At 40.9% G+C, this 24,614-nt stretch overlaps 1 protein-coding gene across 1 annotated transcript in view; it reads left to right on the top strand.

Annotated features, from left to right (window-relative positions):
- Window positions 1-311: 311 nt before the first annotated feature.
- The window catches only part of LOC308659213 (uncharacterized protein), a gene marked incomplete at its 3' end in the record, with an annotated part of 61,536 nt that continues 37,233 nt past the window's right edge, over window positions 312-24,614 (top strand). The window contains exons 1-3 of the mRNA XM_081312679.1: window positions 312-1,081; window positions 13,842-13,920; window positions 17,139-17,629. Of these exons, the coding sequence (XP_081168805.1) occupies window positions 1,013-1,081; window positions 13,842-13,920; window positions 17,139-17,629 (639 nt within the window). The 5' untranslated portion in view covers window positions 312-1,012. The remainder of the gene's footprint in view (window positions 1,082-13,841; window positions 13,921-17,138; window positions 17,630-24,614) is intronic.

Raw genomic sequence — 24,614 nt, 5'->3', positions numbered from 1 at the left:
AGTCTTTTTTTAAAAAAAAAAAGTGCTAAAAATGCACCACATTTGTACAGAGCGATACCCGTAAGGGAGAAACCCGAGACTGTACAGAAGGAAAGGAGGAAACCTTGTTAAGGGTTCAATTTTGCATCGCTGGTTGGTTCTTGCGCTGCCAACCTCTTAACTTCCAAGAGAGGGGCGGGGGGGGGAGGACGCTTTCAAAGCGGAGGAGATGCAGGACAACCTGGGTTTTCGCCTCCAGATCGGCAGCAACCTACTTGTGGGGGGAAAAAAGAGAGGAAACGGCGATACCTGCTCGGCTCTTCTTTTGGTTTCCCTTTAAATGGAAACCCGGCCCCCTGAAATTGACATAGTCCGCCTTGGCTGTCCAATCGGCGGCGCCCGGTCTTCGGGTCCTGTTCGTTACAAGTTTCATATAGCAAGAACGCCGAGGGCAGAGAGAGAGAGAGAGAGAGAGAGAGGGAGACAGAGAGAGAGAGAGAGAGGCGGCCGTGCGCGCGCGAGGAGAGCGTGGTAAAAGGAAAAGGAAAGGAAATTGGAGGAAGAGAGCGCGAGAGTGACCGGCAATGTGCAGGAAAGGAAGAGAGCAGACCTATTAGATCATGAGCATGAGCAGAGTTCCGGGCCTTAGTTTTGAAAGCTTTCTCATCTCCTGTTTCACTCTTTCAGCATCTAATGTCTTCCTGCCCCTTGGAATAGAAGCCCTGCTAGCTGGTCTCGGGGTTTCGGCATTGGCGTCCTCTGCTGCAGCTTGGAGAAACGAGACATTCGCCCTCTAAAAACAGAAACACCGTCTTAAGTTGTTTCAACGGAGCAGACGGGGAGGGGGGGGAGGAAGTTGTACGTTAGCAACCAGATCCGGGATGTTATAGGGGTGCAAAAAGATCGTATTTCTCGGTAGATCGTATGCCACTCGAGCTACAAGTTGGGTGTACCTGCAGTTGCTCAGTGCGACTGCACGCCCTTTAGATGCGAGCACGTCCTTAACTCTTTCCTGGCTCCTTGGATTTGTACCATGCTCAAGATCCTTACGAAGAAGCTCAGGAATCAAAGTTTGAATGAGATTCAGCCCTTCCAGTTGAAGGTAAGAAGAAGAAAATACACACGTAAAAATCTCCAAGAAAGTGCCTCTCCTAGTGGAACTTAGCATTAGCTAAGAAGCCAGCAGGCATCATGTACAATCGGGGTGCGATTTCCCCTTGGCACCCCCGCCCCCTGGGAGATCTCAAGAAGGGAGAGCAGGTCTGCAGGCGAAGAAATCAGGTCTGTTCCTTTGAATTCAACCTGTCCTCGAGATCGGTAGATACTGTTGTGATAAAAGGCCTAACTAGAATCCAAAGACTTATATCATGGTTGTAAACTCCCTCCCCCCCTTTTTTTAAAGGTCGAGATACCTGTTTCCCAGGGATATTCATATTGTTGGGAAAGATCCTTGTACTGTACTAGACGCTGTTGAAAATTGATCTGTGTTCTGCAAAACTAACGTGTTCCAAGTACTGAGAAGCATCATCCTGAACGCTAAGACTAGCTTCTGTCTAAAAACTGTACTAAGGGTTGAATTGTATATCTCACCTAAGCCTCACCTAAGAGTTGGACTCATGAAATCAGCCCAGCATTGTAGATCGACTGCAGGCTGTGGGCCCTTTTCTTATTATTGAATGTTTGCTTTTGCATATAAAGTGGAACTGGATCTGAATCTAGCTTTTTACATTTTATCCTTTATAGCTTTTAAAGCAAAGGCAATGCACTTTTTTCCTCTTCTGCAGTCTGAATCCCCCTTTTCTACCTCCTTCACCCCTGTAATGAAATATAAAAGTTAAATAGGATCAAATGCATATCCAAACTGCTTAGCGAAGCTCTTCCTGATATCATTAGAGCTTAGGACCATGATTATTATCTGTATACTATTTATATATGAGAAAAAAGTAACAATTGACCTATTTAAGATTCTGTTATTGAGAAGCCTCTTTGAACTGTAAATCTAGAATGGGTTTGCAACGTATTACATATCTGCAGTATGTCAAGATTTGGTTTTAAAGCATGTTGTGCTTCAAAGAACTAACTTTTTGTAGACCTGCCATAGATTCTTTTTAAATTAAAAACCTATTGAAGAAGAGGAGGAGAGTCCCATGCACAAAGAAGACATCTAATATTTTAAGGTCTTGGTTTTTGCAACTTTTCTCTCCACCGCCCTTTCATTTTCAAGTGGTTCAAGTTACTGAAATATATCCAGTTGACCACTGACTGTATTTTGCAGCTGGCACTACTGGGTTTTTGGAGCCTCTGAAAAATAGGTATGTCAAATTTTGCAATATAAAAAACAGCAATCAGAAATAATGATGGTGCCCACTTGATACAGATACGTGCTTAGACATGCATTTGAATGAGCAAAATGGCTTCTTGCTTTCAAGTGCTCTTGCATATCCAGCTGTGTAATAATTTCACTCCTTCATATTGGCTGTATACTGTACATATTTTCTTGCTTCAATTTTTGCTGTATATTGAATTCATTGATAAATGGCTTGAGATTATGATTATGAAAGTTTTGTGTAGAAAACATTCTTCTGTTTGGATGGGTCAAAGCCACGGAGACATGGATGGTGATCTCAAAAGGTTCCACATACATTATTGGGGATCTCTAGCACTAGCTTATTGGCATAATTGTCACCGATTTAGACAGAAAGGCTAGAGGACTGTGTTTGTTTATTCTCGATTTTTATAACACAAGATCTTAAAGTAAGGCAATATCTTTGAGTCAGTCATAGCTCTTATGGGGGATGGCTTACTCTTTTGCCTCCAATGAGACCAAGAATTATTGGGGTAGGAGGCTATTTACAGCAAAACCTGGATTTTGTTTTTGTGTCCCTAGATGTATGTCCCACCCTCCCCCTGGATTGAAATATATTGTACTGTAACTCATTTTCTAAAAGCCAACAATTGAATTCTTGAAAAGCTAAGCAGATTTGGGCCTGGTTAGTATTTGGATGGTAGAACCCTGCAACATTCCAGAAGAAGGCAGTGACAAACCATGGCTATGTTATTGCCAATACAACTACATGGAAGTATCCATGAAGTAGAGGTTAACTTGAAGAAGGAAACCTTTGTAAATTGCTCTGTAAATATTAAATGTTTGTTATAAAACATGCTTGACCCCCATATGGAACTGTCACTCCCTTAATTTCCTCAAGGCAACATATCCTGAATACTAGGGGACGTGTGCCAAGATATATGAGCTCCTGTCTGACTTGGCAGGGCAAATAGGGCAGAAGGCCAATCTGTTGCTTCAGCTCTTGAGTCTGATGGGCATGGAACAGTATTTCTTTATATTGTGAACTTCAACAAGTAATAGCCAATCAACCATTGTAAGAATGAACAAACAAGAAAGGAATTTAAAGTCAACCCTGCATTGGCCATGTGACAACAGAATAATTGTCTGTTGCTAGTTGAACAGCTATTTCTTGTCTTGAAAAAGTTGTTTCTGAGAACCTCTGAGGAGCCTAGATGTGATATAAGCCTGGAAGATGATACATCCAAGCATACTTTAGGTGGCTTTGGTCACTTACTCTGTGATTAAGCAGAATGAGGCAACTGTCTCATGCATTTGATTTTGTATGTCAAAATGGTGACAGATTGTTATTGTTCTATGTTGGCTCCTGGTGAAGGAAGAAGAAGGCACTTGTAAGTAGCCAGCCTTATGAGTCAAAATAACTTAGCTAATATCAAGTATTGTGCATACCGATGGGAGGTTCTGCTCTTGGTTGCTCTGGCTCAGTCAACAAAGGTTTTGGACTGCTTTTGCTATAAGCTGTGACCTTTCCCATTATTAATAGCAGAGTGTTTTCCCATCTCTCCAATTCTCAATTGGTTGAGTAATCTTTCCTGTGCAGTGACTACTTCTGCAGACTTCATTCTGGTTCATTTGCTGAGTTTAAGATAATTGGAACTGATTGTAGGAACAGAATATTAAGGTTTTTTGTTTTGCCTGAGTTTCTTGATCTTTTAGTTGAATTCCAGGTAATTTTTTTCATTCAACTGACGAAAGTCTTGATCTCTTGGATTCCCTTCTTTATCTCTCTGGGAGGCCATATCTTTTTCTGTTTCCCTCACTCTTCACATCCTACCTTCCCCCTTCTCCCCCCCCCCCCATTTAGGAAAGAAATTCCTGTCAGGAAAAGATTTCCTTGCTCTTGACTTCTATTGGAAGAAATGTTTGGCTTTCTTTAATATTACTGTATTTGTCAGGCACAGCATATTTCAAATGTCAAACATGTCATAGTCATCTTTTTAAAAACAAGAAATAGTTTCCATGGATATTTTTACCTCATATTACTTGAAAGATGACCTTTTCTGAAATACAATTTTAAAGAAGTAGGTTATCTTCCTGAAGATTAGTCTTTGTCAACATGGCATTCTCCAGGAGGGTGGACATCAGTTCTCTGTATTCTTCAACCAGCATGAACATTTTTGAGAATTCCGGGAGTTGAAGTCTACATATCTGGAAGAAAATCGTATTGCAAAGGCTACCCCAGATAATAGTCTGACATTCAGCTTTACTAATTGGACTTAGGCCAGGGGTAGGCAAACTTGGCTCTTTTATGATTGTGGACTTCAACTCCCAGAATTCCTGAGCCAGCAGGAGTTGAAGTCCACGAGTCATAAAAGAGCCAAGGTTGCCTACCCCTGACTTAGGCCATTGATGGTTATTAATTGAAGTCATGATAACTAATAGTCTTTTTTTATTGAAACTAATAGTCTTGATGTTTTAACAAGATCATAAAGGTGAAAGAGTGAGTCTGTTACCCTGTGTTGATCAGGTTTTTTATTTGAAATCTACTATCCACTTTTTATTAGAATGGTGCTTTCGTGACATGATGATATAATGTCACTATAGAATGAACAAACCCCAACCAATATATTACTCCCATGGAGACTATTGCTATGTGAACCGATACACCACATCATAAATTCTGTAGGTAAACCAGGTTATTGATTCTCTGAAAAGGGTAAGAATGAAATCGCTCTCTGAATGAAAACGTGTATAGGTTGACCTATCAATTTTTAAGTTGCCACATATCCTCCTTCAGCTTGCTATGCCAGAAAAAAAATATGAGTTGTATTCTTCTGTTACAAAGACTTTTGCAGTGGCTAGCCTATTAGTGCCTAGAAGCTGTGTTGAGGTTTATATCTATAGGTTCTATCTGTAGAAGGCAGTGAAATATTAGGGAAGTGGAGATGTTACCAATTACTTAGCTTGCAGAATATTGAAAATTATTGAACATCATTAAGAGAGAACTTGCTTAGCCCAAATGTTTATTCAGCAGAATGAACTAATGCTATTGATAATTGCAGCTAGAGGAAAGGATCTGTAAACTCAGAAATACATTCTGTTCCTGGTATAAAGTATTCTTTATGTTGATTGTGAGATAAATATGTTTTGCAGGCATATTAATATTACTGAAGTTTATTTTTAATGCTCTCTAATTTATAATTAGCATCTTCGCTCCCATGCTATTTAATCCAGTCCTATCACGCTGTTGTAAATTATGGGGTGGGTTGGGGGGGTGTATGTAGAAAATATATACAATGTGTGAATATATGCAGAAAATCTGAATATGAATCAGTGGCATCCTCAGCAAACCTCAGCGACACCAAAAAGACATGTGCGCAGTGTTATCATTACAGAAATAACACCATTTATTATTTCTTCCAACTTTTATTCTTTTTTCTTTTTAGTTTGTATTATTTTTTACTATTGTAATTAAAACTTTTAATAAGATTATTAAAAAATAACACCACTGTGCAATTGCAAGTACATAAGTCATGCCATTTGTGTGACAAAGTTATTATACAAGCTTTAATAATTGCCTCCCAGTCATCTGTCCCAGAGACACCTGGCTATGAGCTACATCTTCAGTTCTTGAACTTTGTGGAAATAGATTTTGAAATTAGCCATCCTTATTCTTTAATTCAATTCATTTCAATTTGTAGGGCCACCCATCTCAAATGCATGACTATTGTCAGCTAAAAATATTTAAAAACAAGATAAATACCACATAACAAAATTATAAATAATATAGCAGCCAAGAAAACCCAACCAATAACAATAATTAACACAGTCTAGATATAGGCTAAGCCATACATCCAGGGCCCCAGGGTTGACAACAAAACCAGATTTTCAAGGCCATATTCTATCAACATCACAAGTAATCTGATTTTTTTTCAAGGTATATGTTCCATGTAACTATTCTCTGTTTCATTGTACTATTTTAAAAAGAGGTATAAATAAGTAATATCTTCATTGCATAAATACCATGGTTTCAGTATGGATGAAACTGATAGCTGCTAATGTTGTTTGTAGCTTTCTCCAGGCTGCAGGAAAGATGGACTGTATGATTATTCGATTATTTTTGTCTATCAGGACTGACAAATAATATGGAAGGCTAAATGTGATTGGCTATTTGGTGGTTAGAGTATTGTGCAAACACAAGATCTTGGATTTATTCAGTAAGCCATTGTTCTGTTAATTATGGGCTACAGTACTATGTGAAGGTCTAGGTTCCCAAATCAAGATTTTCTGTAAATTATGGAGTTGCATATAATTTGTAATTAAAGATATAATAAATAAAACATTCTTCCAAGGAGAGAGGCACATCATGGGATTTTACAAGGATTTTTTGTACAAATTATTTATAATTAAGAGTCAGCATTGCAGTGTTCAAGTTTGCTGCTCACCCCAAATTATTTATTATGGTTCAAACAAAAAGGCAATTTCATTTGGGGTATATGCGTGAAAGTGCTCAGTTCTCTACATAGTTTGTTTATGGGCTTTCCAGAGACTTCCATAGTGGAACCAGGATGCTGGAATAGATAAGATTCTGGTCTAATCTGGCACATCTTACATGTTCATATCCTTAACAGTGGTTACATTAATGTAATGGGGCAATTGTTTGCACATCATGCTAAATCAAAAAGAAACCAATTCCTTATTCATAGGTTTCACTGTTAATAAGAGCGGCAGTTTTCTTGCGGTTCTGCTTCCAAATTTGGGAGAAAGAATCAATGGTAAAAGTGCCTTAAACATTTTGACTTCTCTTCTGGTTTCATTATCTCATGCTTGGATGGCAAAAATGACTATTGCATTCAAGGAAATGTAAGTAAGCATTTGCTGTCTTGGAGTGGGAGCAAAAAATGCTTGAAGGAATGAGAAGGACTGCTAGAGTCTATTCCTCAATTGTTGGGTTTGAAGACACAGCTACTGTATAAAGAATTATCTGCATACTCCTTATTTAAAGTTGTAAGTTTTAAAAAATATTTCTGGTCTCTTAAGATACCATGCTTGGAAATGTTTCTGTCTTAGCTCATTGGGGTTGCTGGAGTGGCCACTAATTTTTAAAAGTTACAGAAAACATTGAAAATGTTTAGGGAGAGGCGTGTCATAGAGGTGGTTTCCTGAGAAAAAGAAATAGTTTTGATGAAATAGCTCTATTGAGTCACTCAGTGTGAGAAATGTAGTATCTTTGCCAATTCCTTCTGTGGTATGCCTATTTTAACTGTTGCAGCTTTTTGGAAGATTTGGGGAACTAGTATTTGGTGAAGCCCATGAGACAACTCAAGTCTATTCAAATGAAATATCCTAATCTCTTGTTGCTACTGGTTTTATCTTTGGAGGAATATCTGCTCCTTTTCTGCTTATATCGTTTAATGAGTTGGAGTGAGACTGCATCTTCTCTGCCAACGAGGAGAGTATGACAACAGAAAACCACCTTACTTTAACATCATAGAATTGAGGATATAATGGATTCTTAACCCCTAGATACTCTTTGAGATGTCACATAGTTCATTCTTTCTCTAGTGAGAACAACACAAAGCGATGAAGTTGTAGGTGTATTACATTTAAAAAATTATCTGTATGAAAATCCAAGTTATCTGGAGAATTTTAGTATATAAAAGATATTTATATTATATTTATATTTATAAAATTTTTATACCGCCCTTCTCCCGAAGGACTCAGGGCGGTGTACAGGGCAATAAATATTAAAAAACAAAATACAAAACTTAAAAAACAATTAAATAATTATGCCCGATATATACAATAATTAAAACCATGTTAAAAACCCAACCCCAACCCCATCAAACCAGGCCGGATTGCTCAAATAAGTAAGTTTTTAGATCCCGCCAGAAGGAGCGAAGGTCGGGGGCCATCCGGAGCTCAACCGGCAAGCGGTTCCACAGGTCTGGCGCGCCCACAGAGAACACCCTCCCCCTGGGGGCCACCAGTCGACATTCTCTGATCGGAGGCACCCTGAGGAGGCCCTCTCTGTGGGAGCGCACTGGACGGAGGGAAGTTGACGCCGGCCGCAGGTGCTGCCGTAGTTAATCCGGACCCATGCCATGTAGGGCTTTGTAGGTCATTACCAACACCTTGAATCTCACCCGGAGGGCAACCGGCAGCCCATGCAGCTCGCGGAGCAAAGGTGTAACATGGGAGTATCGGGAGACTCCCAACACAACTCGCGCGGCTGCATTCTGCACCAGTTGGAGCCTCCGAGTGGTCTTCAAGGGCAGCCCCATGTAGAGAGCATTAAAGTAGTCCAAACGAGAGGTCACGAGCGCATGAGTGACTGTACTGTACGCAAGGCATCCCGGTCCAGATAGGGCCGCAACTGGTGCACCAGGCGAACCTGGGCAAAGGCCCCCCTAGTCACAGCTCCAATATGATCTTCTAAAGAGAGCTGTGAGTCTAGGAGGACCCCCAAGTTGTGCGCCCTATCTACGGGGGGCAATAGCTCACCCCCCATAGCAAGAGATGGAGTAATCTGAATTTCCCGGGATGCCGGCACGAACAGCCACTCAGTCTTGTCAGGGTTGAGCCGAAGCCTGTTCCTCCCCATCCAGACCCGGACCGCCTCCAGGCAACGGGATATCATGTTAATCTTTTTGGAGAAGTTAAAGATATAAATTATGGCCTGATGGCAATATTTGTTTTTTTTTAGAAAAAAGTGTTAGATTCAAAGTTGCAATAAATGCATGAATTATCCACAAAATGCGGAAATGAATCATCACTAAGCGAAACTAAAAGTAGAAAGCTGGATAGTGTCATTTCTACCCATCCAGAAAATTTAGACACTTTTCTTTGAAATATCTGATGAAATATCTTTGGTGAAGAGAAGAAAGGAGATACAGACAAGATCAGCTTTCTACAATTACATTTAACAAGTTTAAGTTTATTAAGTTAAGTTTAAGTTTATTGAATTTTTATACCGCCCTTCTCCCGAAGGACTCAGGGCGGTGAACAGGGCATATGGATAAAAATACAAAAGTACAAAAGTTAAAAAAGGATTAAATTATTGCCCAAATTAAAACAATCAAAATATACAAACATTAAAACCCTGACTCCCCATCAGGCCAGGCCAGCTTGTTCGAATAAATGGGTCTTTAACCCGCGCCGGAAGGAGCAAAGATCTGGTGCCATCCGGAGCTCAACCGGCAGGTGATTCCACAAAGCCCCTGGGGGCCACCAGCCGGCATTCTCTGACCGGAGGCACCCTGAGGAGGCCCTCTCTGTGGGAACGCACAGGGCGGAGGGGAGTCGTCGCCGGCAGCAGGTGGTCCCCGAGGTATTCCGGACCCATGCCATGTAAGGACTTAAAAACCATCACCAAGACCTTGAACCTCACCCGGAAGACAACTGGTAACCAATGCAGCTCGCGGAGCAAAGGTGTAACATGGGAGTACCGGGAAACTCCCAAGACAACTCTCGCGGCCGCATTCTGTACCAGTTGGAGCCTTGGAGTGGTCTTCAAGGGAAGCCCCATGTAGAGAGCATTGCAATAGTCAAGACGAGAGGTCACGAGCGCATGAGTGACCGTACACAGGGCATCCCGGTCCAGATAGGGCTGCAACTGACGCACCAGGCGAACCTGAGCGAAAGCCCCCCTAGTCAGTGTTTTGTAACATTGACATTTTGTATACAGCATCATGTGCTTTCTACAGTTTTCTACAATTAATGTACCTTTTTAGAAGCTGTAAACTAAGCAGAAACTGTAATGTAAACAGAATATGGAACTGGGGCTAAATAGCACTTATTAAAATACTTTCTGAGCATCATAAAAAACATACTTGATGATATGTGAATTTCAATTAAATATTTCAAATATCTGTGGTTTTTATGTTCTTTTAGCTGTCTCCCTTCAGGATTATTACACAATGAGTTAAAAACCCTCTCTATCTCTTTATATTATAAGCCTCTAGGAAAGCTGCAGGCTCCCAAAACTGCTAATTCTTGCATAAGATTTGCAGCTTTTGTGAGCCAGAGATGAACTGTGTAGCCCTGAAGTAGTAATTATTCTTTGCAACATGGAGATAATATTAATATTGTTGCTAATATACTTCATAGTGTTTCTGTTGAGGATAATTGTGATTATGTAAATAAAAGGGTCCTACTGTATGTACCACCTAATCATTTCACTCTTAGCATACTTCCAGATTTTATTTATTTATTTATTTGGGCAGATAACATTTAAAGTAGTGTCAATATATGAACAGTAGCAATCAAGGTAAAACCAATTACCACAAATCAACACCTTCATGGTTCTCCCACCAATAGTTAGTGCAACAACATGCATGCTCTAATTAGTTTCATAAAATGGAGAAGTGGCAGGAGGGTTGTTAGGAATATTCTAACCTTGACAAAGCTTCAGTCAAGAGACAGCTAGTGCACTGCTTTCAGTCACTTTCAATCGGGTTTCAGGCCTGCCTATGGGACAGAGAGAGCATTGGTCACACTTGTAGGTGATCTCTGGTGGGAGCAGGATGGGGGTACTGCATCCATCTTTGCTCTTCTTGTCTCTCAGCAGCTTTTTGGGGCATATTTAAGAGCTGGGGCTGGACGGTGCAATTTTATGCTGGTTCAGTTCCTTTGTTCAAGTCCTGTCCCAATCAGTATTGATAGGGAGTGAGAGGTCCAGCCCATGGCCCCTCCTTTGTGGCATGCTGCAGGGATTGGTGGTTGTTTTTTTTTAACATACACGTATAGTATATGCCGGCGGGTTATTCCCAGGGGAAGAGCGTTCTCTGTGGGCACGCAGGCCCTATGGAACCAACTCCACACGGAATTTAGGATTGCCCCCGACCTTCGCTCATTTCGCCGGGACGTGAAAACTTGGCTCTTCGAGCTGTCTGGCCCAGGCTGAGGGGTTTTAATTTTTTATTGGGTTTTAGTTTTAAATTTCGGGGACTTGATTTAATTAATTGTTTTAATTTGATTTTAATTTTTTGTATGTTGTTTTAATCTTCCCTGTAAACCGCCCTGAGTCGTACGGGAATAGAGCGGTATATAAATTTAATTAAATAAATAAATAAATAGTAAAACTGCTGGGTGAGATCATCCAACATTATGGGATGAGGTATCATCAATAAGCTGATGTTACCCAACTTTAAATCTCCATCCCTCCATCACAAATGATGCTGTAACTGCCCTCTTGCAGTGTCTGGAGGCTGTAAGGCAGACATGTCAAACACAAGGCCCGGGGGCCGGATCTGGCCCGCGAAGTGGTTTCATGTGGCCCGCGAAGCCATCCTGGAAACAGTGAGGGAACGGCCCCCACTGCCATGGCCCTGGCCCAGAGACCCTCCTTCTGCCAGAGACCCCCAGATCTGTCCCACTCCTGCCCAGGCCCCCATAGGCACCCTTGATGCCAATGTTGTAGAACTGGCCACGCCCAACCAGTAGGCCATACACACTCTAGCCACGCCCACCCAGTAGGCCACACCCACCCAGGCCACACCCACCCGGCCCTTTGAGGGCAACCACAGTGCTGATGCGGCCCTCAATGAAATTGAGTTTGACACCCCTGATGTAAGGGGTGGGGACAACAAGCTGAACCCTGGTAAGACAGAGTGGGTGTGGATTCAAGGGGCTTCTGGATCTGGGAATTTATCATCTGGATAAATCTGGACGGGGTTGCACTACCCAGACAGACCCAGTGAGCAATTTAGGGGTTCTCTTAGACTTGTGACTCCTGCTCAAATAGCAAGTAGCAGCCATGTTATGCACCAGTTGTGCCATTTCCTGGCTTGTGAGGCCCTGTGCCCAGTCACTCATGCCCTGGTCATCTCCAAATATATTGAAGAGTATTCAGAAGTTACAACTGGTGCAGTATACAGCAGAGAGGACAGTTCTGTAGCCCCCTCGGGTGGCACATGTGACACTCTGTTATGCAGGCTGCTCTGGCTGCCAATTTTCTTCTGGATCCAATTCAGGGTGTTGGTCATTACCTCTAAAGCCCTTTATGGCATGGATCCAGGGTATCTGAGTAACTGTCTTACCCTGATGGGTCTAACCTGCTCTACTTGTTCCAGCCTACTTTGGATCCCATCATCCAAAGAATTTCAGCTGGGAGGTCCAGGAGAAGAGCCTTTTCTGATGTGGCTCCTTCCACCCTCTGGAATATTCTTCTGTGGTAGGTGAAGTCCACCCCCACACTCCTTCTGGAAGAGCCTAAGAACTTGGCTATGCTGCTTGGCCTGGGGCCCCAAGAGGGGCCTACTAAACTAGGAGTGACTGATTGGGTAGCAATGATACTTATGCCAAGGCCTCCCATCATCTTGGTTTTTAACCTTTTAACTTCTCTATTCAATTTTTCTAATTTAAATGGTATTTTAGCACAGAATGAGATAGCAGCAAACTTGGGCAAATTGAACAATTTCTTAAGATGTTTCAAATGACAGAACAGATCAGTTGTTTATAATGCTAACGAGTTTTTTTAAGAGGTTATGTTTTTTGACATTCCAATCTGGATTTCAAGGAATAGCAAAGATGATAGGAAGCCTCCAATGCACACTGTTACTGAAAAAGGGACAGATGAACAATGTAGATTTCCTTTGGAGGTTCTTGAAAGAAATATGCTTATAATATGGCAAAATACTTTCCATCAGTTTTCTCCAAGCTGCAGTTGTCCAGATATATTAGATGACAACTCATCCTCAGTCATCACATGTGTCAGGAAGCTGCAAAGTTAGGGAGGCTGCACTGAGACACACCAATTACCCAACTTTCAGATTTGGGGGCTGGATCTGTACGTGTGCTTGTAGCGTACAGCATGTAGATATACTTTACAAGTTTAAGATTCCAGGTAACATTCAACTAACTGCGTTATAATACAATACCAAAAACATCAGAGTAGTTCGTTATAACACACACACCCACCCACAAAAAACATATATCATAAATTAAAATGCCTGATTGAATAAGAATACTTGTGCTTGGTGATGAACAGGTTTGTTACAGTTGAACTGCTTTAGGGAGGTTAGTCCACAGGTGTGTCACTGCAGCTAAGAGAGTCCTTCAGTTGTCAAATTGCATACCTCTGATAAGGAAACAGAATTTTACCTAATGTGAATTGTGTTGTTTACGTACAGATTTTATTGATGTCTGTGGAGGCAGCAGGAGATGCATGTGTTGGATTTCATGTTAAGAATGCCAAATTGAATGCATTATTTGCAGATTTTCTTAAGAGTGAGTCTACTCTGGACCTCTCAAACTACATAATAGGTGATTTGGAAGCCATTGGATCTCTCTCTTCACCAAAACTGGCTGTGGGGCTCTCTCCCTCTTGGATAGCAAATAATTTTGAAATGCATGATATGCAGAAAAGGAGAAGTTGAAAAGAACTTGCTGAAAGAAACATTTCTGTTAAGATTTTTTTTAATGTAAAAAAATTGAGATTAATTTGGGTATGAATATGCATTCATAAAGAAATGCTTATGAAAATTAAACAGGCGACTAGAATTTGCCAGTTGCACATTTCATGTTGAATGATTTTTAAATATGCATTTGCTCCTAGATTTCCTACACACCAAGTGATGAGGAAGACAGTGATGATTCTGAGGGAGAGAACCAGGAACTTGCTCAGATTGACAGAGGTAAAGCATTCCAGTATTTAGGAAACCTGCTAAGAATATTAGTGTTAAACTTCCATTGTAATTTCCAGGTATTTGCTTTCTAGTGCAGGTCTGTCAACTTTTATTACAATTTATGTAATCCCATCCCGTATGGGTAATTTCACCTTCCCTGAAACTAAGAATTTCCTGTCCAGCAGTCTTCTCAAATTTGATGCCTTCCAGATCTTGTTGAAGTCTTATTAACTCTGGCTAGCATGAGCAGTGGTCAAGATGAATGGGCTAACTAGACAACCCGTGATCCCTTGGGTCATTCTTTCAGAGATATTTCCTTACCAGATTCCTCAATGCCTTCAAGCAGTGACAGAATTTCTAATGTTCTGCTTCACTGGAAAAGTTAGGATATTTTCAGAGATGTATTTGCCTGGAAAGTAGCCCACATTGAACTGTATAATATAGTCAAACATCAACACAGGAAATGTTTTATGACATTTTTTATTATGTGACACTGTTTTATGATCCATTTTATGTCATAAAATACCTTACAAAATTTGCCAAATTTCAATTACATGGGAACTATGAGTTCTGGATACATTTGGTAAGTTAACCCATTTGAGGTATCTTGGTACAAAAAGTTTTGTCTGTATGGTACACTTTTTGCCCAGTTAAAGATTAGAGGAATCAAGAGTTTTAGTAGTATATAGATTGCAGAATAATTTCACAGGAACTCTTTATGCTACTACAAATCCTGGAGAAACACATAAAACTCAACTTATTTTCTTAAAAGATTTATTTGTATCTGTTGTCCATTCTTCTATAGATAGATAATTATAGGTAATCTTTATTGTTTTTTTTTACTGTGGGCACACTGGAACATATTAAAAATGAAATTCTGTTGCCTACTCTCAAATGTGTACACATACATAACACATATAAACTTGCTATATGCAACATGTATATACCTACACTCATATATAAATACATATAAATATTAATCACTGTCCATCTTGAATACATAACGGAAGGCAGAAGCTTGAGAGTTCACAAGGTTAATACTGTATGGAACAAAACTGTGACTGAATCTGGATGTTCTGCTTCAGATACCACAAAGCATCCTCCCAGAAGGTGACAAAGAAAACAGATTGTGAAGAGGATGTGTAATGTCCCAGACAATCTTGCAGACCCTGCTCAAGCAACGCTTAATGCTATGTCCTGTATAGAAGGGAGTGAACTGCTAATAATCTTTTCTGCCATCCTCACCACTCTCTGCACCGCCTTCCTGTCTGAAACAGTGATGCTTCCACACCAGACTGTAGAGTTTACATCACTATAGAGTGTAGACTGTACATCACTATAGAGTACAGTCTGTACATTATTTTTGGAACAATGAAGTTAAATTGGCTTGATGGATGATGATGGGAGCAATAATAGCCAGTAAGCTTTATGAGTGGTTGGGAATTCTGCTGTGGATCTTGCTCCAAATTTGAAAAACTCTGTGGTCCTATGATCTTTGCTAGGATTTGGCCACTTTTATATGCCTTGTTTTGAGATCCTTCTGCTGGTGAACCTCTTCGTGTGAGGGTAGTGATGACAGCTGTAGGAGATATTAGCTAAAATTGCTGTTTCATTCTACCAAAAGCAAATTCTGTTAGGTTAGGTCTATTTGTGATACAACCTGAGATACAATCGTTGACAGAATTTGCACATCATGCTAAGTCATGGTTTGTGTGAACATGGTATATAGATTAAATTATAATTGGCTGCGTTTATATGTGGGTGCTTCAACACTGGAGGCTTTCAAGAAGAGACTGGACAGCCATTTGTCTGAAATGGTATAGTCTCTCCTGCTCGAGCAGGAATTTTGACTAGATTTTTTTTTAATCCCATTTATATCCCGCCCTTCTCCGAAGACTCAGGGCGGCTTACAATCTAAAGCACAAATCAATGTGCTTAGCAATAGCCTTCATTCTATGTATATGCCTGCTTATTAGGGCTTTCACCACCCCCCCCAGCGGCATTATTACAAAGTCAGCTTATTGCCCCCAACAATCTGGGTCCTCATTTTACATACCTCGGAAGGATGGAGGGCTGAGTCAACCTTGAGCCTGGTGGGACTCGAACCTGTACTAATTGCAGGCAGCTGGTGTTACTTAAGGAGGCATTAGCCTACTGCTCCACCAAGGCTCTGATACCTTCTGATACCTAGATACCTTCAAGGTCCCTTCCAACTCTGTTATTCCATGTTCTAACTATGGGCTACAAGTTATATTTGTTGGTTTCACCCAAATCATTAAATTTGGGTGAAAGTCTAAATCAAGTTAATCACATTATATATTGGTACTACATCTTACTTAAATTAATATGGATTGGATGTTTTTCCCCCCCTTTTTGATAAGATACTAAAGTAATATAAGATTTTGTCTGCCATGGACATGTAGACTGGTCAGAAAGTACTGGAGCACTTTGTTAGTAGGTACATGTGGAATATGAATTCTGAATTGTACAGAACTACTACTTGAGTACTCAAAATAGACCCTGCTTCTACTCTTACTTTCTTCCAGCCTATAGAAATGTAGCCTTTTTTCATTAAATTTCACTCATACTGTGAAGATGACTTTACACAACCAGATTTTTTCTATTTATACTCAATGTGTACTGTCCCCATCTCCTCCTCACGAATTAATCTTGGTTCTCCCTCTGTACAGAATTCTGTTTTCAAGGGACTTGTCTATGGAGATTCTCAGTCATCCAGGTCATGGTTGTCCCAAAAGTGCTTTTTCAAGAGGCAACTGCAGTCAACCTGAATACAAGGCCAAGGTGAACAGTCTTCCAAAGGACACTACTACATAGGAGACTCTGAAGAGAGATCCCACCAGCAGTTATAAGAAAAGGGTCATTGATTTCTTGCAACGCCAAAATCCAGTTGCCTCTTGAAAAAGCACCCTTGGTGCTTTCAAGGGACTTCAGATGTTGTAGCTGATTAAGTCTTAGTGGATCCTAGATAATAAGAGTGTCCTTCGCCGTGTGAGTCTGCCAGTTCTTTTAAATACAGGAACATTCACTTTCCTGATGATTCCAGAAGTGCTCAACTTTCCTGCCTGCTGCCAGTCTTAACTCCTTCCAGTGTCTGGGTTGAAGGACTTATTTGATAGAAGGAGTGGGGAATGGGACTATTGTTTTTTTAATCACTATGTAAGACTGCGTTAAGATCTTCTCTATCACTGTTTTAAATATTTTCTCAGAGAGAAGACGGAATTGCACCTTGACTCCCTTGGCAACCAATCAACAGCAAAATCAAGAAAATCAGTGTTGCAAAGTGCGGGCCTATTTTCCTTCTGGGCTGGACCACCATAGCTCTGAAGAAGAGTTGGAATGTATCACCCGTGAATTTGCTGCTGAGAAACGGAAGTGGTCTCAGGTCAGCAGGTTTGGCTGCTGCAGTGACAGCTGTAATACCTCCTCCAGTGATGAGGAAGTAAAGACCTTGTGTGGCAAATCCTTCCGACCAGTGGTCGAAGCTGTGGAGGGTTTGCGTGCCAGTACCAGCCCAGTGCTCTTCAGTGCCTCACCTCCTAAGATACTGCAGTCCTTGGTACGGACCACATCATCCCGGCCTATAATTTTTACAAGCGTTGGAGGCAGCTTTGAGCAAGGCATGCCATGTAAACGACACCGACAGGGCTATGGTGACAAAGTCGGGAGACCCAGTCTCGATCTGGAAAAAATGCAGCAAGTAAGGCAATGTTGCATCAAATGCTACTTATATTTAGTCATATACATGGTAGATCTTGGAAAGATATGATAGAAAAAGACTTTTCAAAGCTTTTTATCCACTTGGTAGGCTAGTAGTGTTTGGCTTTTTATGCTGTTGGATTTTGAATGTTTTCATTCAGCTTGATCTCTTGTACCTGCTTTCTGTTCTCAGAATTATCTGTTATTGGAGCGGTTTCCATGCTGCCTCTGTTTTCATTAGAAACCAGGGCACAACTTTCCTGCTTTTGACTGCATATCATAATGGTTTAAGAGCAGTGATTTCTTGTTCAAAAATGAGAACATAACAATGGAGTAAAGGCTTTATTTCTACCCAATCCTTTTATTTCTAGAAAGTCTAACATTGCAAGGTAAATGGATTTCACTTTTGGTTTTGGCTTAAAATGATATGTGAATCCACCCAGTATGGGTTGTTTAACAAACCACCGTTTAAATAAATAGAGCGTTGTGGTTTTATGTGGGATAAGGCAGATTCCTGTGCTATTCTGCCACTGACTCTATTCTTTATTTTGATGTTTTCTTTTTTAGAACACTTCATATTCTGTACCTCTTAAGTGTCACCAACTGAAGCCATTATCCTGCTGTAATGAGTTGGAAGAAGCAGCTGCCCCTTTTGCTTGTCATGCTAGGCTGCTTGTACTTTGCAGAGGGGTATTTGCGTCAATATGTGTATTTCTTTGCATTTGGCTGCCTTCCCATCTTTTCATTTCATTTCTTTTTTCTTTTTTAATAATTGGGCTGAAATGGCTTGGCTTGTGTTTCAAGGCACCAGTACATCTACACTGTATTGAATAGTCTCCCTTGCAGCCCTTCAATAGTCCTTGGACAATGTCCTAATTACATCCAGGACCTGCTGCCAGCCATATGCATTTTAACGAGGGCTTTGTGATTGTGTCCCAGAAAGAACAGGGTCATGTCTGGCCTTTGGCAAGTGTGCAGCCTCTTCTTTTCATGGTACCCATTCAGAAGTATTGTCAGGCACAGGGCAGATGGGGTGCCTGTGTGTGGTAGGCAAAGTGCTTTGATTGCTCAAGGTGCCAGCAGTCAGGCGGAGAGCACAGCGAACCAGCTGCAGCCACTATAGACGTACAGAAGATTGGAGTTTGATACTGTAGCCTATCACAGATAATTTAGAAAAGTTTCATCTGTCAAAATTAATTTTTTTTAATATGATTTCTGGGAACAAATTCCAGAAATTCATCAGACGCCCTACTGAGCACTTGAACCGGCTCTTAAGAGATTATAGTTGTTGGTGTTGATCTGTAGAGCAAGTAGATGAAGAAGGACCAAAAACAAATATTTGGCCCTTTAATGAGTACCTGCAAAGTTGTCCTCTCTGCTCCAACCCTCTCTCCCCAACAAACAAACATAAATCAAAACCCAGCTGGATCTTCTTATTAGGCATGGCGGGAGGTTTGTTCTTGAAAAGGTAGAGTTTTCACAATAAGCAAAATGATTGCATTGAATGCCAAAGCAGAAGGACCTGCTGAACTCTCAGTGCTTTCCTTTTGATGAACAAGTCCCACTAACTGAACTCAGTAGTACACAATGAGTGAAGTAGAACTAAAATAATGAGAAATAATACAGAAAGGGTCAGTGTGATTTCATGTTTTTGCAGAATGTAATAGTAGAAACACTTAGGGTGGCAGTTTACCCCTTTCTCAAGCCTTTTTTTTAGCCATGAATGCTTGGTGTTTGGAGAATAAGCAATTTGCAAGTGAAATAGCATATTCTGGAGATAAGCAGAGACAAGAGTATTTCTGGCTATGAGCTTGACCTATCCGCATGCCTTTATTGGGAGGGAATCATGTATTCTATTTTCCTGAGGATCGAGCTTTGTAGCATCTGCCCTTCTTCCCTTAGAAATTGGCTCAACAAAGGAAAGAGCACCATGTGTACCTCTCAGCTTCTCTTATTTCAAATTTACAATGAGAAATCAACATGAAATCATAAACTCTTCAGAAGACTCCATCGGACATCATCTAAATCAATCAATCAATGGGGAGGTTGTTCAAGGTTTGTAGAAGAATTTATAAAAGTTGCTTTTGAGACAATATTGATTGCCTAGTTGAGCTTCAGTTTGTTAAAAGATCAGGTCTTTTTAGATATTGAATACCAAAACTTCACCCAATCTGAACATAAAAATCTTGTGAGATTTGGTCATTTTTGTAAGATTTCAGACAATTCAATTGTGAGGGTTCTATCGATACGGGAGATTTAAAATGTTGAGTTTTCAGAATAGAGAAACACAGCTGTTGCTTTAGAACGATGTTTCTCAGCTTTGGCTGGGAAACAAACATGCTGGCTGGGGAATTCTAGGGGTTGAAGTGCAGACATCTTAAAGTTGCTGAGGTTGAGAAGTACATCTTTTGACTATAAGTAGCTACCTACCTCCAATTATTTGCTTGTCTAACTCAATGAGGAAAGGGTCTTTCTCACTGCCTGTAGACTGATACTAAATGGGAATGCTCTAGATTGATCCTAACTGCTTTTACTTGCAGTATACATTTTCTTTGCTTGAGCTGTATAGAGCCTTGTTGAATGCAACTTTTATACTGATGTATAGACAAATCTAGGGACGTGGTGGCTCAGTGGGTTAGGATGCTGAGCTTGTTGATCAGAAGGTCGGCAGTTTGGCGGGTCAAATCCCGAGTGCCGCGTAACAGAGTGAGCGCCTGTTACTCGTCCCAGCTTCTGCCAACCTAGCAGTTCGAAAGCACGTAAAAATGCAAGTAGAAAAATAGGGACCACTACGGTGGGAAGGTAACAGCGTTCCATGCGCCTTTGGCGTTTAGTCATGCCGGCCACATGACCACGGAGACATCCTCGGACAAGCGCTGGCTCTTCGGCTTTGAAACGGAGATGAGCACCGGCCCCTAGAGTCGGAATCGACTAGCATGCATGTGTGGGGGAACCTTTACCTTTACCTTTATAGACAAATCTGAATTTATCTTGTATGCTGTCTCCTCTTCTCACCTCCAGTTCATTTGTGGTTCTGTCCCCCAAAGTATAATGAGATCATTCAGTGGACTGTCCCTTTTACAGACTGCAGATATTGGCTTGTTTCTTAATTTGCCCTGTTAGATTCTACTTCCCGAGATGCAAGGCCTTAAGGGTTGAGCAGGGATAGGATTGTGAAGAAATAATTTCACTCAGGAGTTTGTGTGAGAGTTTGTATCTGCATGATTTTCAAAGGGGGCTGAAGAATCTTGGGTCTATATGGATGGATAATTTCAGACAAGTTAAAGTTCACTTGTTCCTTTTCTTGCAATCCAAGTCTTTCCCCCTCATTAGTTAGTTGTTGCATACGTAAGCAGAATTTTAATAGGAAGAGTAATTGGGGAATAATAATTGGGGGAAAGAGGTGCCTGTTAAATCCAAATGTTCATTAAGTCCAAATTTACATAACTGTGGTAAATGTATGTAAATTATGCAATTTTATGTATTTATGTATTATATAATTTATGTAAAATTTACTGAAATTATGCCAATTTGCATAAATTGTCTAGTCTGATTTGCCAAACAACAGACTCTTCTGTTATTTGAGGGAGACATCCAAAGTCAAATTTTGTGGAAGTTGAAGTGTTACCCAACAGCATTTTTGGGAGGTGTTATGGTATGCTGCTGGTAAACTGGTTATCCTTTACATGATAAATTTCTGAATGTAACCATGATGGACAGTCAGAGAGAAAGTAGAAAGAGCCTATAGTCTGCTCTGCCTAATCTCTGCTACTCTTGTATGTGTTTATGAGAAGGAATGCTAGAAAATATTCCCATTTGCAGTTAGGTCATACAGCTGGTTGGGTTTCCATCTGATTCTTCTTTTATAAACAAGGTTTGATCTTAGCTGAGATGATATAGGAGGGGGTATGCTGTCAATTTGTTAACAAGGGTATCTCCAGTCACATGTGGTGGGGTGGGTCAGGAACTCTATATTTAAAGGTCAGGAAAACAAGAATACCCAGTTTCTCGCTCTTTTTCCTGTTGCTTATCCAAAAGTTCTAATCTGGTTGAATTGTATTTTAGTTCAAAAAGCTGAAGTGGTTGCTACAGAATTATTGCCTTATTTCATGCAGAAAGGAGTATTTTTTTTATTTCCTACATCTCTCTCCCTTCTTAATAATTCACCTCGCCCTCAAATTTATATCCAGCCAACCAAGCAAACCAGGAACAGAAAGTCTTTCCTGGCAAGGGAAAATGAATTCCTCTACCTTCTCAGCTGTCAAAACAGTGTTTAGCTTTATTTCTATGGTTGGTGAAGGAAAGGGCTGTGAACAAAGTGCTGGAGCAAGCAACTGAGCAGGTGCAGAGAAGATCACACACTCCTTCTTTGCCCACACAAATGATTGTTCAGGTACAAAGTGAGTGAGAACTGACAACATCCTGCTTTACATTTTTGTTGTTAGTTGCGAAGTCGTGTCCGACCCATTGCGACCCTATGGACAACGTTCCTCCAGGCCTTCCTGTCCTCTACCATCTTCTGGAGTCCATTTAAGCTCACGCCTACTGCTTCAGTGACTCCATCCAGCCACCTCATTCTCTGTCGTCCCCTTCTTCTATTGCCCTCAATCTTTCCCAGCATTAGGCTCTTCTCCAGTGAGTCCTTCCTTCTCATTAGGTGGCCAAAGTATTTGAGTTTTAGCTTCAGGATCTGGCCTTCTAAAGAGCAGTCAGGGTTGATCTCCTCTAGGACTGACCGGTTTGATCGCCTTGCAGTCCAAGGGACTCGCAGGAGTCTTCTCCAGCACCATAGTTCAAAGGCCTCAATTCTTTGGCGCTCAGCCTTTCTTATGGTCCAACTTTCACTGCCATACATTGCAACTGGGAAGACCATAGCCTTGACTATACGCACTTTTGTTGACAGGGTGATGTCTCTGCTTTTTAGTGTGCTGTCTAGATTTGCCATGGCTTTCCTCCCAAGGAGCAAGCGTCTTTTAATTTCTTGGCTACAGTCCCCATCTGCAGTGATCTTGGAGCCCAGGAAAATAAAATCTGTCACTACCTCCATTTCATCCTCATCTATTTGCCAGGAATTGAGAGGGCGAGATTCCATGATCTTGGTTTTCTTAATGTTTAGTTTCAACCCAAGTTTTGCACTCTCCTTCTTCACTCGCAACAAGAGGCTCTTTAGTTCCTCTTCACTTTCTGCCATTAGAGTGGTATCATCTGCATATCTTAGGTTGTTGATATTTCTTCCGGCAATCTTAATTCCAACTTTTGATTCATCTAGCCCTGCCTTTCTCATGATGTGCTCTGCATATAAGTTAAATAGGCAAGGCGACAGTATACAGCCTTGCCGGACTCCTTTCCCAATTTTGAACCAATCAGTGGTTCCGTGTCCAGTTCTCACTGTTGCTTCTTGGCCTGCATATAGGTTTCTCAAGAGACAAATAAGATGGTCTGGTACGCCCATCTCTTTAAGGACTTGCCACAGTTTGTTATGATCCACACAATCAAAGGCTTTAGCATAGTCAATGAAGCAGAAGTAGATGTTTTTCTGGAACTCTCTAGCTTTCTCCATGATCCAGCGTATGTTAGTAATTTGATCTCTAGTTCCTCTGCCTCTTCGAAATCCTGCCTGTACTTCTGGTAGTTCTCGATCCACATGCTGCTGGAGTCTAGCTTGTAGGATTTTAAGCATAACTTTACTAGCGTGAGAAATGAGTGCAATGGTGCGATAGTTTGAACATTCTTTGGCACTGCCTTTCTTTGGAATTGGAATGTAAACTGATCTTTTCCAATCCTGTGGCCACTGTTGAGTTTTCCAAATTTGCTGGCAAATTGAGTGTAGCACTTTTACTGCATCGTCTTTTAAGATTTTGAATAGCTCAGCTGGAATACTGTCACCTCCACTAGCTTTGTTGTTGCTCAGCTTTTCTAAGGCCCACTTCACTTCACATTCTAGGATGTCTGGCTCGAGGTCAGTGACCACCTCATTGAGATTATCAGGGACGTTAAGCTCATTCTTTTATAGTTCTTCTGTGTAATTTTGCCACCTCTTCTTAATCTCTTCTGCCTCTGTTAGGTCCCTGCCATTTTGGTCCTTTATCATGCCCATTTTTGCATGAAACGTTCCTTTCATCTCTCCAATTTTCTTGAAAAGATCTCTGGTCCTCCCTATTCTATTGTTTTCTTCTATTTCTTTGCATTGTTCATTTAAGAAGGCATTCTTATCTCTTCTAGCTATTCTTTGGAATTCTGCATTTAATTGGGCATATCTTTCTTTTTCTCCCTTGCCTTTCACTTCCCTCCTTTCCTCAGCTATTTGCAAAGCTTCCTCAGACAGCCATTTTGCTTTCTTGCATTTCTTTTTCTTTGGGATGGTTTTGGTTGCTACCTGTTGTACAGTGTTGCGAACCTCTGTCCATAGTTCTTCAGGCACTCTGTCTATCAGATCTAATTCCTTAAATCTATTTGTCACCTCTACTGTATATTGAACAGGGATATGATTTAATTCATACCTGACTGGCCTAGCGCTTTTCCCTACTTTCTTTAATTTAAGCCTAAACTTTGCAACAAGAAGCTCATGGTCTGAGCCACAGTCAGCTCCTGGTCTTGTTTTTACTGACTGTATAGAGCTTCTCCATCTTTGGCTGCAGAGCATATAGTCAATCTGATTTCTGTGTTGACCATCTGGTGATGTCCATGTGTAAAGCCGTCTCTTGGGCTGTTGGAAAAGAGTGTTTGCTATCACCATCGTATTCTCTTGACAAAATTCTATCAGCCTGTGCCCTGCTTCATTTTGTACTCCAAGGCCAAACTTGCCTGTTATTCCGGTTATCTTTTGGCTTCCTACTTTAGCGTTCCAATCCCCCATGATGATAAGGACATCATTTTTGGGTGTTAGTTCTATAAGGTGCTGTAGGGCTTCTTAGAACCGGTTAATATCATCCTCTTCAGCACCGGTGGTTGGGGCATAGACTTGGACTACTGTGATATTGAATGGT

This window comes from Vipera berus (assembly GCF_964194415.1).
Source record: "Vipera berus genome assembly, chromosome: 1".
Taxonomy (NCBI): Eukaryota; Metazoa; Chordata; class Lepidosauria; order Squamata; family Viperidae; genus Vipera; species Vipera berus.
This window is presented reverse-complemented; position numbering and strand designations above follow the sequence as displayed.